General features: G+C 41.9%; 1 protein-coding gene and 1 long non-coding RNA gene across 3 annotated transcripts in view; one reads left to right on the forward strand and one right to left on the reverse strand.

Moving 5' to 3' along the window:
- The window catches only part of dner (delta/notch-like EGF repeat containing), a 329,950-nt gene that overhangs the window by 136,834 nt on the left and 180,279 nt on the right, over window positions 1-12,837 (reverse strand). For both annotated transcript variants that reach the window (XM_063045439.1, XM_063045440.1), the window contains exon 3: window positions 2,192-2,292. In XM_063045439.1, coding sequence (XP_062901509.1) covers window positions 2,192-2,292 — 101 coding nt within the window. The remainder of the gene's footprint in view (window positions 1-2,191; window positions 2,293-12,837) is intronic.
- Window positions 1-12,837, forward strand: part of LOC134345193 (uncharacterized) — a 54,655-nt gene that overhangs the window by 19,773 nt on the left and 22,045 nt on the right. Inside the window, exon 2 of the long non-coding RNA XR_010017632.1 lies at window positions 6,077-6,403. This is a non-coding gene — a long non-coding RNA (uncharacterized LOC134345193). The remainder of the gene's footprint in view (window positions 1-6,076; window positions 6,404-12,837) is intronic.

Here is a 12,837-nt window from a genome sequence, read left to right on the forward strand (position 1 = left end):
GTTGCAGGAGTGACAACTCTCTGCCTTGCTAGTGAGGGAGAGTCTGTCTGAGATACCAAAGTGTGGGGATGGACTGCAGATTTTTGAAGGACTCTAGATCAAGGTCTTTTTCGGGGTTTTGGTATTGCTTGGATGGTGGGGGGAGAGGGGTTTGGTGCTTTTACTGGTGCACGTCAGGGAGGGGGAGAGGGGTTTGGTGCTTTTACTGGTGCAAGTCAGGGAGGGGGAGAGGGGTTTAGGGCTTTTACTGGTGCACATCAGGGAGGGGAGAGGGGTTTGGTGCTTTTACTGGTGCAGGTCAGGGGGGGAGAGGGGTTTGGTGCTTTTACTGGTGCAAGTCAGGGAGGGGGAGAGGGGTTTAGGGCTTTTACTGGTGCACATCAGGGAGGGGAGAGGGGTTTGGTGCTTTTACTGGTGCAGGTCAGGGGGGGAGAGGGGTTTGGTGCTTTTACTGGTGCATGTCAGGGAGGGGGAGAGGGGTTTGGTACTTTTACTGGTGCACGTCAGGGAGGGGGAGGGAAGGGTCAGTGCTTTTATTGATGCTTGTGTGTAGGAGAGGAGAGGGTGGCTCTGGGGATCTGATGTTTCTGTCATTCATTCTTTGGGGTTTTTTCTATTTTGTGGATGTTTGCAAAGAGTAAGAATTTTAGGTTGTATATTGTATACATTCTGTGATATTAAATTAAGCCATTGAAACTTTGAACTATGGAACTACTGGGGTCTTGAACCAACCAACAAAACCCTCATAACTACTGCAGTTTAGCAACACCATGACCATTCTGATCACTTATCACTAAAATCAAATTTACTTTTTGTTCTAAATGTGTTTTTCTGATTTGTAAAAATGGTGTATAATTTATGTTTAATTTATGCTTTTCTTGTGAATGCTGCTAATGTGATGTTATGTGTCTGTGCTGCTGTTGCAAATTTTTCCTTGTACTTGTTCATACTTGTACTTGAGAGCGTGTGCCCAAATTAACAACAATCTTCTAAAAACTTCTCTCTCATACCATAGTAATTTTGAGCAGAGATTATCAGTGATTAATGAACTAGTAACAAGAGTTATGGACTTTCTTAAGGGGAAAAGGATGTGTCTCGTTGCTTATTTATGTGTATTCATTATTTTATTCTTAATAAAAGTTTACTATTTTAGAAGTTTGAAATAAATGAAGCATTTTAGAAAACCTGTTCAAAAGTTACTAAAGTTTTAAAAGGACAATTGAAAAAGAACATAATTTCTAAATAGTATTGTTACTGTATCTCATAAATAACATAAGAAATATGAACATGAAAGGAAAATAAACACATTTTACTCTCAGTGAGACCTTTGTTGCTGCACTAACAATGACAAATAGTTTATATCTGGCTTGTATTTGGATGCTTTAGCAGTGATGCATATAGCACTAGTTTCAACAGTAAGTCTGCTCCTATAATTAGACTTGACCATGTTCATCATTGAAAACAGTGACTCACATGAGTATTTATGGCAGTGCCAATCTACATACAGTATTTACCATTATTATTACTGAATATCCAGTGTTCACTCATAAACAACAGAAGGAAACCATAAACAGAGTGAAGCCAGTGCCAACTGGACCAAATGTTCACTATCCATATAATGATGTGTACACCAGGTATTTCAAAATGTCTCATCCAATGTTACGTGTTCTTGCAACTGTCTAGCTGACATGAAATGCTTCCACGGAAAACACCTCACTGCTCCCAGTTTCTAAAACATCATTTGCTGCTTCATTTGGCAGCAAGGGTAATCATCATGTATCTTATTATTATGGTTGGGATTTAAAGAACCAAGGGGCAACATTACATGCCACATGGCAAAAAGAATTTGAGCATGTGCCATCTTGGGCATACATGCCGTAGCTTTGCCACCCCTGATATGACAATAAACTTGATTTTGACTTTAACATGTAGATGACAATAGGAATTAAAACTCCCATTTATTTAATGCTGGGATTATACTGAAATGCAGACTTAAGTGGCTAAAGGGACGCCTGATCTCCTATCTTGTTCAGTTCTTATGTTTCTCTTGTTGGTCATCTGATGTGAGTAAGACAACAAGTTGATCCATCAATGGCTTAAGTGTAGCCGAACAAAGATGCTGAAGAATAACTACTACACAAACTTGATTAGCCAAATGCATTTAACAAGAACTGAACAGAAATATCCTTACCTTACTGCACTCTCTTCAGGTATTTCAAGTAAAGACGGCTGACTGCAAATTGATTCATTGGAGCTTTTATTCCCGCAGAGAAAATTTGAAGCATTGATGATCTGATTGATAAAGAAAAGTTAAAATTGTTAAGCAGTGCCTTAAAGATATTTCTAGCTATGTAAATTTTAAAGCTAGTTGACAAATTGTACTTTCAGACTAATCTGGTTAGTTCATCAGAGGTGCACAAGTCATCGAGATCAGCCCTTTGGCTCCTTGAGTTCACAGCAACTACCATGGACCCATTTACAGAACTGCACAAAAGCCTTAAACACCCTAGATTTTCTATATGGTTTCAGATGGTATGGCTTCCACAAAGTCCTGATCTCAACGTCATCGAGGCAGTCTGGGATTATCCGAAGAGACAGAAGCAAGCAAGGCAACCAAAGTCTGCAGAAGAACTGTGGCAAGTTCTCCGAGATGCTTGGAGAATCTACCAGCCGATATTCTTTTCATAATACTGCACGACAGTGTACCTAAGATAATTGATGCAGTTTTAAAGGCAAAGGGTAGTCACACCAAATATTTATTTGATTTAGTTTTTTTACTGTTTACTGCTCTTTTGTAGTATTTTGATATGTAGAAACTTTCAATTTCATTATTCTTGAAAGCATCTTCGCTTTACAGATTTTTTTTACATGTGCCTTAGACATTTGCACAGTACCATACACTAATCTTCCACAAGTCCCATTTTATTCCACAGGACCATAAGACCATAAGACAAAGGAGCAGAAGTCAGCCATTCGGCCCATCGAGTCTGCTGCACCATTTTATCATGAGCTGATCCATTCTCCCATTTAGTCCCATTCCCCTGCCTTCACACCATAACCTTTGATGCCCTGGCTACTCAGATACCTATCAATCTCTTAAATACACCCAATGACTTGGCCTCCACTGCTGCCCGTGGCAACAAATTCCATAGATTCACCACCCTCTGACTAAAAAAATTTCTTCGCGTTTCTGTTTTGAATGGGTGCCCTTCAATCCTTAAGTCATGCCCTCTCGTACTAGACTCCCTCATCATGGGAAACAACTGTGTCACATCCACTCTGTCCATGCCTTTCAACATTCAAAATTTTCTATGAGGTCTCCCCTCATTCTTCTAAACTCCAAGGAATACAGTCCAAGAGCGGACAAACGTTCCTCATATGTTAACCCTCTCATTCCCGGAATCATTCTAGTGAATCTTCTCTGTACCCTCTCCAACATCAGCACATCCTTTCTTAAATAAGCAGACCAAAACTGCCCACAGTACTCCAAGTGAGGTCTCACCAATGCCTTATAGAGCCTCAACATCACATCCCTGCTCCTATACTCTATTCCTCTAGAAATGAATGCCAACATTGCATTTGCCTTCTTCACCACCGACTCAACCAGGGGGTTAACCTTAAGGGTATCCTGTACGAGGACTCCCAAGTCCCGTTGTATCTCAGAACTTTGAATTTTTTTCCCCATTTAAATAATAGTCTGCCAGTTTATTTTTTCTGCCAAAGTGCATAACCATACACTTTCCAACATAGTATTTCATTTGCCACTTCTTTGCCCATTCTTCCAATCTATCCAAGTCTCTCTGCAGGCTCTCTGTTTCCTCAGCACTACCGGCCCCTCCACCTATCTTCATATTGTCAGCAAACTTAGCCACAAAGCCATCTATTCCATAATCCAAATCATTGATGTACAATGTAAAAAGAAACGGCCTCAACACGGACCCCTGTGGAACACCACTGGTAACCGGCAGCCAACCAGAATAGGATCCCTTTATTCCCACTCTCTGTTTCCTGCCAATCAGCCAACGCTCTACCCATGTACGTAACTTTCCCGTAATTCCATGGCCTCTTATCTTGTTAAGTAGCCTCATGAGTGGCACCTTGTCAAAGGCCTTCTGAAAATCCAAATACACAACATTCACTGCATCTCCCTTATCTAGCCTAATTGTAATTTCCTCAAAAAATTGTAATAGGTTTGTCAGGCAGGACCTTTCTTTAAGAATCCATGCTGAGTTCTGCCTATCTTGTCATATGCCTCCAGGTACTCTGTAACCTCATCCTTGACAATCGACTCCAACAACTTCCCAACCACCGATGTCAAGCTAACAGGTCTATAATTTCCTTTATGCTTCCTTGCCCCCCCACTTAAATAGCAGAGTGACATTTGCAATCTTCCAGTCCTCCGGAACCATGCCAGAATCTATCGACTTTTAAAAGATCATCCCTAATGCCTCCACAATCTCCACAGCTACTTCCTTCAGAACATGAGGGTGCATTCCATCTGGTCCGGGAGATTTATCTACCTTTAGACTATTCAGCTTCCTGAGTACTTTCTCTGTCATAATTGTGACTGCGCACACTTCTCTTCCCTGCCACCCTTGAGTGTCTGGTATACTGCTGATGTCTTCCTCGGTGAAGACTGATGCAAAATACTCATTCAGTTCCTCTGCCATTACAATTTCTCCAGCATCATTTTCTATCGGTCCTATATCTACTGTCACCTGTCTTTTACTCTTTATATATTTGAAAAAGCTTTTAGTATCCTCTTTGATATTATTTGCTAGCTTTCTTTCATAGTTCATCTTTTCCGTCTTAATGTCCTTCTTAGTTTCCTTTTGTAAGCTTTTAAAAACTTCCCAATCCTCTGTCTTCCCACTAATTTTTGCTTCCTTGTATGCCCTCTCCTTTGCCTTAACTTTGGCTTTGACTTCTCTTGTCAACCACAGTTGCATCTTTTTTCCATTCGAAAATTTCTTCTTTTTTGGAATATAATATTCCTGCTACATCCCCAACATGCCCTTCCAAATTCTACTTCTCACATACACCGATAACAGTGGCCAGTTAACCTACCTGCTGGCACACCTTTGGAGTGTGCGGGATGACTGAAGCACCTGGAGGAAATCCGGGGAATCCGGGGAAGATGTGCAAACTCCGCCCACGTTGTGCTCAGGATTGGGCCTGGATCAATGGTGAAACTGTACTAACTGCGCCACACAATCTTCAGGAAGATTCAGAAAACTCTGATGGTTGTCTGCTGTATAGTGTTCAGACTTGGCATGTGGCTAAGTGATGGCTGTTCGTCTAGTGATTTGAAGGTCGCTAGTTCAAGCCTTGGCTGAGGCAGCATGTGTGTCCTTGAGCAAGGCACTTAACCACACATTGCTCTGCAACAACACCGGTACCAAGCTGTATGGGTCCTAATGCCCTTCCCGTGGACAACATCGGTGGCGTGGAGGGGGGGAGACTTGCATCATGAGCAACTGCTGGTTTTCCATACAAGCTTGCCCAGGCCTGCGCCCTGGAAACCTTCCAAGGCGCAAATCCATGGTCTCACAAGACTAACGGATGCCTATATATATATAAGTGTTCAGACCTTTCAAAAGTCCGGCAATGGATAAGCAGAAATTTCCTCCAGCTAATTACTGGAAATAACAAAGCTATCGGCCTGCTTTACCATGATGGGTGACCAACTGTCCTGTAGAGAGCTGCAGAGTGATCCTGGCATCTGCACCTAAGCACTGTAGTAAGGTTCTTCAATCTGCTCCAGGACACAAACACAGGGCCAGTCTGTAACCTATTGAGTCAAGGCAACAGATACACTTTGCATCTGGCCTTTGTACCTTTTTCTATTCATTGACAGCATACCACTAAGGCCAAATTCATATGAACAAGGCCATTGATCTTTTTTCAATAGGAGAGTTTTGCCAATCTGAGACTCAAAGGATTCTGCAGATGTTTGAAAACTACAAAATCCCTTGTCAACAATATCTACGGAGGGAAATATTCTATCTGTTGCTATTTCTATCTTTACTATCGTTTTGTTATTTCTATCTTTAATATCTCTTTTATTCCTTTTCAGGGTTCTTTTGAAGACCCTGACCTGAAGTTACACGCTGACTTCAGTTCTTTGCGGGAATCGGACCCGCTCTCAGGGCCTCATGACCGGCCATTTCTCGATATGCCAAGTTCACGGCTTGGAAGACCAGCGTACCTTCAAGGTGCCGATTTTCGTGGATCTAGAGGCGGGCGGATTCGAGGTTGGTGCCGCCGTCACCTGATGTGTCATGGGAGTACACAGAAGGTCGAAAGCAGTGAGCTGGTTGCTGGCTGCGTGCCCAGAGACCCGAGTTCTTTTGGCACAGAGCTCGGAAAAAGCGATGCAACAGACTTCTAACATCATAAACTGGTAAGTTGTTTTTGTTATGTCTCCCCTCTCGCTGTGAAATGGGGACATCTCTTTTTCCCTTATTAGGGAGAGAGAGAGAGAGAGAGAGAGAGAGAGTGTGTCTGTGGTATGTTGAATTCCTGGGCGAACGAGTAGTCTTTGGGGAACTGCAAGTCTGTGTCCTTATTGATGCTTCGCTGCACACTTGAGTGCATGGTGAGGAATGCTGATGCTTTTTTGCTGGTGGGGAGGGGGACCTGGGGGGTGCTTTGAGATTCTAACATTTAACTGTCATTAATTCTTTGGGGCACTCTTCTGTTTTTGTGGATGTTTGCGAAGAAAAAGAATTTCAGGTGTATATTGCATACATTTCTCTGACATAAATGTACCTATTGAAACCTAATGAAAATAGTCAATATTTCGGGCTTGGCCCAAAACAACGATTGTTTATGCTCCTCCACAGATTCTGCCTGACTTACTTAGTTCCTTCAGCATTTTGTATGTGTTGTTTACATTTATCCAAGCTTTTTATTGATTTTTATTAATTTCTCCGCATCTTAATGTTTCAAAAATTAACAGTGATTTAATATATTCGGTCACGTAGTGGTTAGCACAACGCTTTATAGTACAGGTGACCCGACTGCGTGGGTTTCCTCTGGGTAATCCGGTTCCCCCTCCACCAACCCCCCCAAGTCCAAAGATGTACCAGTTGGCAGGTTAATTGGTCAGTGTAAATTGTCCCTGATTTGACTGGGGTTAAATCGAGAGTTGTTGGGTGGCATGGCTCAAAGGGCTGGAAGGGCCTACTTTGCGCTGTATCTCAATAAAAATAAAATATTTAAAGTTAATGTATAATTTAATGAATAATTATTAAAAAGCACTCAAATCAATTTCAACTCTTTGATGATTATGGCAGACTTATGACGGCACCAGATCATTCTGGGGAGATGGCTTAGGATGCACGATCGTAGTCTGCTCACTATATTTCATACCGCTCTACAACATAGAATGCTATTTGGGCCATTCAATCCATGTGGGTTCACAAAGCAATCTCAAACCACCACAATTTTTTTCTTGTGGACTACTGTCCCACTTGTGGCCAAGACCATTGCAAGAGTAGCCATTGAACCAGGGTCTTCGTTTCCAAGCCACTGCCTCTGTTTTCTCAGTATTATTTATAGATTTTTATTTGCACAGTTTGTCTTCTTTTGCAGATTGTTTATTTGTCAGTCTTTGTTTGTGTGTGGTTTTTCAGTGATTCTGTTGTATTTCTCTGTCCTACTGTGAATGCCTGCAAGAAATTGAATCTCAATTTCTCGGTGTATGGTGACTTTGATAATAAACGTACTTTGTAATAAATGTAATAAATGTACTTTGATCTTTCCTCCCAATCTACTCTCTGTTGTAACGTGAACAACGTCACCAGAGAGACCGAAGCTAGTGGATACAGAAGTGTTTTATTCACCAAAAACAAGTAGCAGGCATCACATTGAGACACTTTCGGAGGAGCAGGTCTGTTCAATGCACTATTACGTGACATTTTATACGCTGAAGATCAAAGGACAGTTCTGTGGTTACGATGCATCTACAATGCTTCCTTTGAATTACAAATGATTTTCACACTTTCTTTTTCGCACCCACACTCCAGACACCCAAAATGAATGTTAATCAGCATTTCTGATTTTTCAATTAACTGCTGTCCATAGCTCCAGGACACAGGGCTGCATTTTAAATTTAACCTATAATCCATGTTCAGCTCTAAAGATTGGTTGCTGAAGTTAGTTGCTGAAGTTAATGTTTGCTATATACCCTAATTAACAACAAAATTATTGACAACTATTTGTACACCACACCAAATTTGCATTCTTCCATTGTCAAATTCCACCTGCACCTGACCTGATCTGATGTTGAAACCAATAGCATATTTGCTACTTGCTGTCTTGACTAATACATTGCTCTCCTGACAGACTTCCTGCAGTATATCAAATGTAAGTACTTGTATGGACTGTATATGACACCTGGCTTTTGAGATATCATTAATACTGGTCACTTCCATTAACTGAGAGTTTATAATCTTCAAACTGCAGAAAACTCTACCTTTGTGAGTTGCCTTTGTAAGTAGAAGAATGAAAGAGGTCACAGACACTGCACTTCATCTTGCACCTGTCATAGATATTTAAAAGTTTGCTGCCCATAATGCTTTCGCCTATAATAAATATTCATCAACACATTTGCCTTAATTTTTAAATTTCTTTGATCTAAAATTCTTCCAAGACCTGAACCTATTTTGAAATCTCCTCCAGCTTTATAGTCCTCAAATTTCTGCTCTCCTCAAATGACAGGCTCTTTCAGCTTTTCAGCTTTTCACACTTTTCAGCTTTCCACCATGAACTGTGTCCCCAAACGATAAGATCTCAAACTACATTAAAAAAAACCTTCCGCGCTCTCTCAAATTTATTTGATCAACTTTTTTTACCAGTCTATTGTGGCTTTGTTTCATTAATAAATGTCCTGTGAGGCATTAAGATGTTCCCCTGCATTAAAAACAATCTATAAAAGCCTGTTGTGGAGATGGGCATCTTGCAAAAAAATTTGTAGACTTCACAATAAAACAAGAAAATGGATCCTCCGTTCTTGAATATGTTAAAATTCCTCACATGTGTGTCTGCAACCCAATCACAAATATGGCCAGCTGTGCCTGACATTGTGATAAGGGAGGACCTTCAATATTCAACTCAGGTACGTGAGAATTGCCAAATAACCATCTAAAGGTGGTGAACCACCTAAGGAATGGATCTGTCAAATTTCGCAGAACCAAGGAAAACTCAAAACCATAAGTTGAGCATGCAGAACTCTGACAAAAGCCAATTTTTTCCCAAAGGCAAAGCACGCCCGAGGCAGAATCAAAAATGTATACTGCGATATGACATTTGTTCGAGCTTAATTGCCATTCAACAATACATATGTATACGGCTGAACAATACAGCATTCCTCTGAATCCAAGAAGCACAACACATTACCAACAGTCACGCACAGTACATAGCACATAGAGTCACGATTGCACAAAATCAGACAGTCTGAAAGAAGTAATGTCGCCCAAGTCCCTGGGTGGCATGGTCTGAAGATTGATGGTGCAGGGGATGTTGTCCTGGAGCCACGTTGCTGCAGGAACAAGCACACAGCAGTCCCTCATCGTGCGAGAGTGCAGCCGCAGACGAACACAATCCTGCCTGTCTTCCCAGGAGTGAACACTGGAGGGCAGCACCAAGGAGAGGAGACACGCAGTATATTCAGTACTCTGAGGAACCATGGATATTTCAAGAATATAATAATGCCCAGAGAGTTTATCTTATTCCTCTGTGTCTCCTGACTAAAGAAACAAGGTCCTCTTGGTTCTTGGTCTGATCACCTGCCTGTACTTTTACTTCCTGAGTATAGGCAGAGACTGAAGACTGCAGCACCAGTAGTGAGGACCAAGAAGGTATGGACAAGGGAAACACAGGATCGCTTACGGGACTGCTTTGAATTGGTGGTCTGGACCGTATTCAGGGATTCATCTTTAAATCTGGATGTGTTGCTACCGATTTCATTAAATCCTGTGTGGATGAATGTGCCTATGAAAACTTGCTGTATATTCCCAAACCAAAAGCCGTCGATGTACCAGGAGGCTCTTCTTCTGGTGAGGGCTAGATCTGTGGTATTTAAGTCTCGCGACCCGGGTTTATACAAGAAAACCAGGTATGACTTGCGGAGGGCTATTTCCAGACAGAAGAAACAATTCCAAGTGAGGTTGGAGGTGACATCGGATGCACATTAACTCTGGCAGGGTTTGCAGGACATTACTCCCTACAAAGCAAAACCCAATAGCATGAAAGGCAGTGATGCTCCACTAGCAGACGAGCTCAATGCCTATTGTGCCCGCTTTGAAAGGGAGAATATAACTACAGATGTGAAGATCCCTGATGCACCCTGTGATCTCTGACTCAGAGGCCGATGTCAGACTGTCTTTCAGAAGGGTGAATCCTCGCAAGGCAGCAGACCCCAAAGGAGTACCTGGTAAGGCTCCTAAAACTTGTGCAACCAACTGGCGGGTGTATTCAAGGACATTTTCAACATCTCATTGCTACGATCAGTAGTTCCCACCTGCTTCAAAAGGGCAACAGTTACATCTGTGCCCAAGAAGAGCAGTGTGAGCTGATTAATGACCATTGTCCAGTAGCACTCACATCTAAGGTGATGAAACACTTTGAGGGGTTGGTGTTGGCCAGAATCAACTACTGCCTCAGCAAGGACCTGTTGCAATTTGCCTCTTGCCACAATTGGTCAACGGCTCTTCACATGGCCTTAGATCGCCCGGGCAACACAAACACTTATGTCAGGATGCCGTTTGTTGTCTATAGCTCAGTGTTGAACCCTATCATTCCTTCAGTCCTGATCGATAAGCTATGGGACCTGGGCTTCTGTAGCTCCCTCTGCAACTGGATCCTTGACTTCCTAACCCGGAGCACCACAATCTGTGCGGACTGGTGATAACATCTCCTCCTCGCTGACGATCAACACTGGCACACCTCAGGGGTGTGTGCTTAGCCCACTGCTCTACTCTCTCAGTACCCTTGACTGTGTGGCTAGGCACAGCTCAAATGCCAGCTATAAATTTGTTGACGAAGCAACCATTGTTGGCAGAATCTCAGATGGTGACGAGAGGGCGTACAGGAGCAAGATATACCAGCTGGCTGAGTGGTGTTACAGCAACAACCTTGCACTCAACATCAGTAAGACCAAAGAACTGACTGTGGACTTCAGAAAGGGTAGAACGACGAAGCATGAACCAATCCTCGTAGAGGGATCAGAAGTAGAGGGAGTGAGCAATTTAAAATTCCTGGGTGTCAGTATGTCTGAGGATCTAACCTGGTCCCACCCAAGATATTGACACTGCTATAATGAAGGCAAGACAGCAGCTATATTTCATTAAGGAGTTTGAGGAGATTTGATTTGTCACCTAAAATTTCTACAGATGTACAGTAGAAAGCATTCCAATAGGCTGCATCACTGTCTGGTATGGGTGGGTGGGGTGGGGGCTATTGCACAGGACTGAAAGAAGCTACATAAAGTTGTAAAATTCATCAGCTCCATCTCGGGTACTAGCCTCTATAGTATCCAAGACATTTTCAAGGAGTGATGCCCCAGAAAGGCGACATCCATCATCAAGGAGCCCCATCACCCAGGGCATGCCCTTTTCTCATTGCTACCATCAGGAAAGAGGTACAGAAGCCTGAAGGCACACACTCAACGATTCAGGAACAGCTTCCCCTCTGCCGTATGATTCCTAAATGGACATTGAAAACACGAACACTACCTCACTTTTATTATTTCTGTTTGGCACTATATTTAATTTAGCTATGTGTATATATATATATATATATATTTACTGTAGTTCATTTACTTTTTTCTATATTATCACATTTCATTGTGTTGCTGCCACTAAGGTAACAAATTTCACGACATATGCCAGTGATATTATACCTGATCCTGATTCAGCAGCGAATGGGTTAACAAGCAATTAGTGCAAGAATTTCTTCTCTATCCAAGCAGCTAAATTTGTTGATTTTCAAGCAAATATTTTCAGTGGATAACGAAACACCTGATAAACCCTCTATCCATTTAATGGAGGTTGCCAAAAGCTTATCATTTGGGAATGTGCTTCATTAACACTCCAAGGTAAGCAACCTTCACGACTGGAGTAATCTGCACAGCGTTCCACCAGGCAGCCCAGATGATGTATTGCTCTATCTCTGTACATTCGCAACTATATTTGAGGATGCAATTGTCAATGTGACACACCACTGGAAACATCAGATACACATGGCATACTGAAACAGATGTTTCAATTCAATTTCTCGGTATGTTTCCCTAGATAGTCATACACTAATTAGCGTAGCACAACAAAATATATCTTCAAGCAATGCAGACAGTAACTGAGGATCACGAATATGGGGTAAAAATCAAAGTAAATGGATTACAAAGTAACTAATTTCAGTATTTGCTAACAATACGTGACCATCACTAGAAAGTCTGGTATTGTTGCCATTTTTGACTCAAACATGTTGCTGTACATCAGGAACCATATTATTAGGCAGATTGGCTAAGGGCCACAAATTTCCTTCCCTAAGGGATTTTAGTAAGCCCTTGTGTTTTTAATAGTCTGGTAATTTTATGGTCACTAATTCTGATAGTAGCTCTATTCATTTTATTTTTTTTTAATTCCAGTAATTAAATTCCCCAGCTGCCCTGGTGGGATTTGAACTCACACTACACTATTCAAGGTTCTGGACATGAGACAAGAACACCTAGTCCCTCAAGTTGTCCTGCCATTCAATGATTGAACTATGCTTCTCTCAACTCATCTCCTGTACTGGTTCCCTATAACCCTCAACCCCTCAAATCTTTCAACTATC

This window comes from Mobula hypostoma, chromosome 4, assembly GCF_963921235.1.
Source record: "Mobula hypostoma chromosome 4, sMobHyp1.1, whole genome shotgun sequence".
In the NCBI taxonomy this organism is placed as follows: Eukaryota; Metazoa; Chordata; class Chondrichthyes; order Myliobatiformes; family Myliobatidae; genus Mobula; species Mobula hypostoma.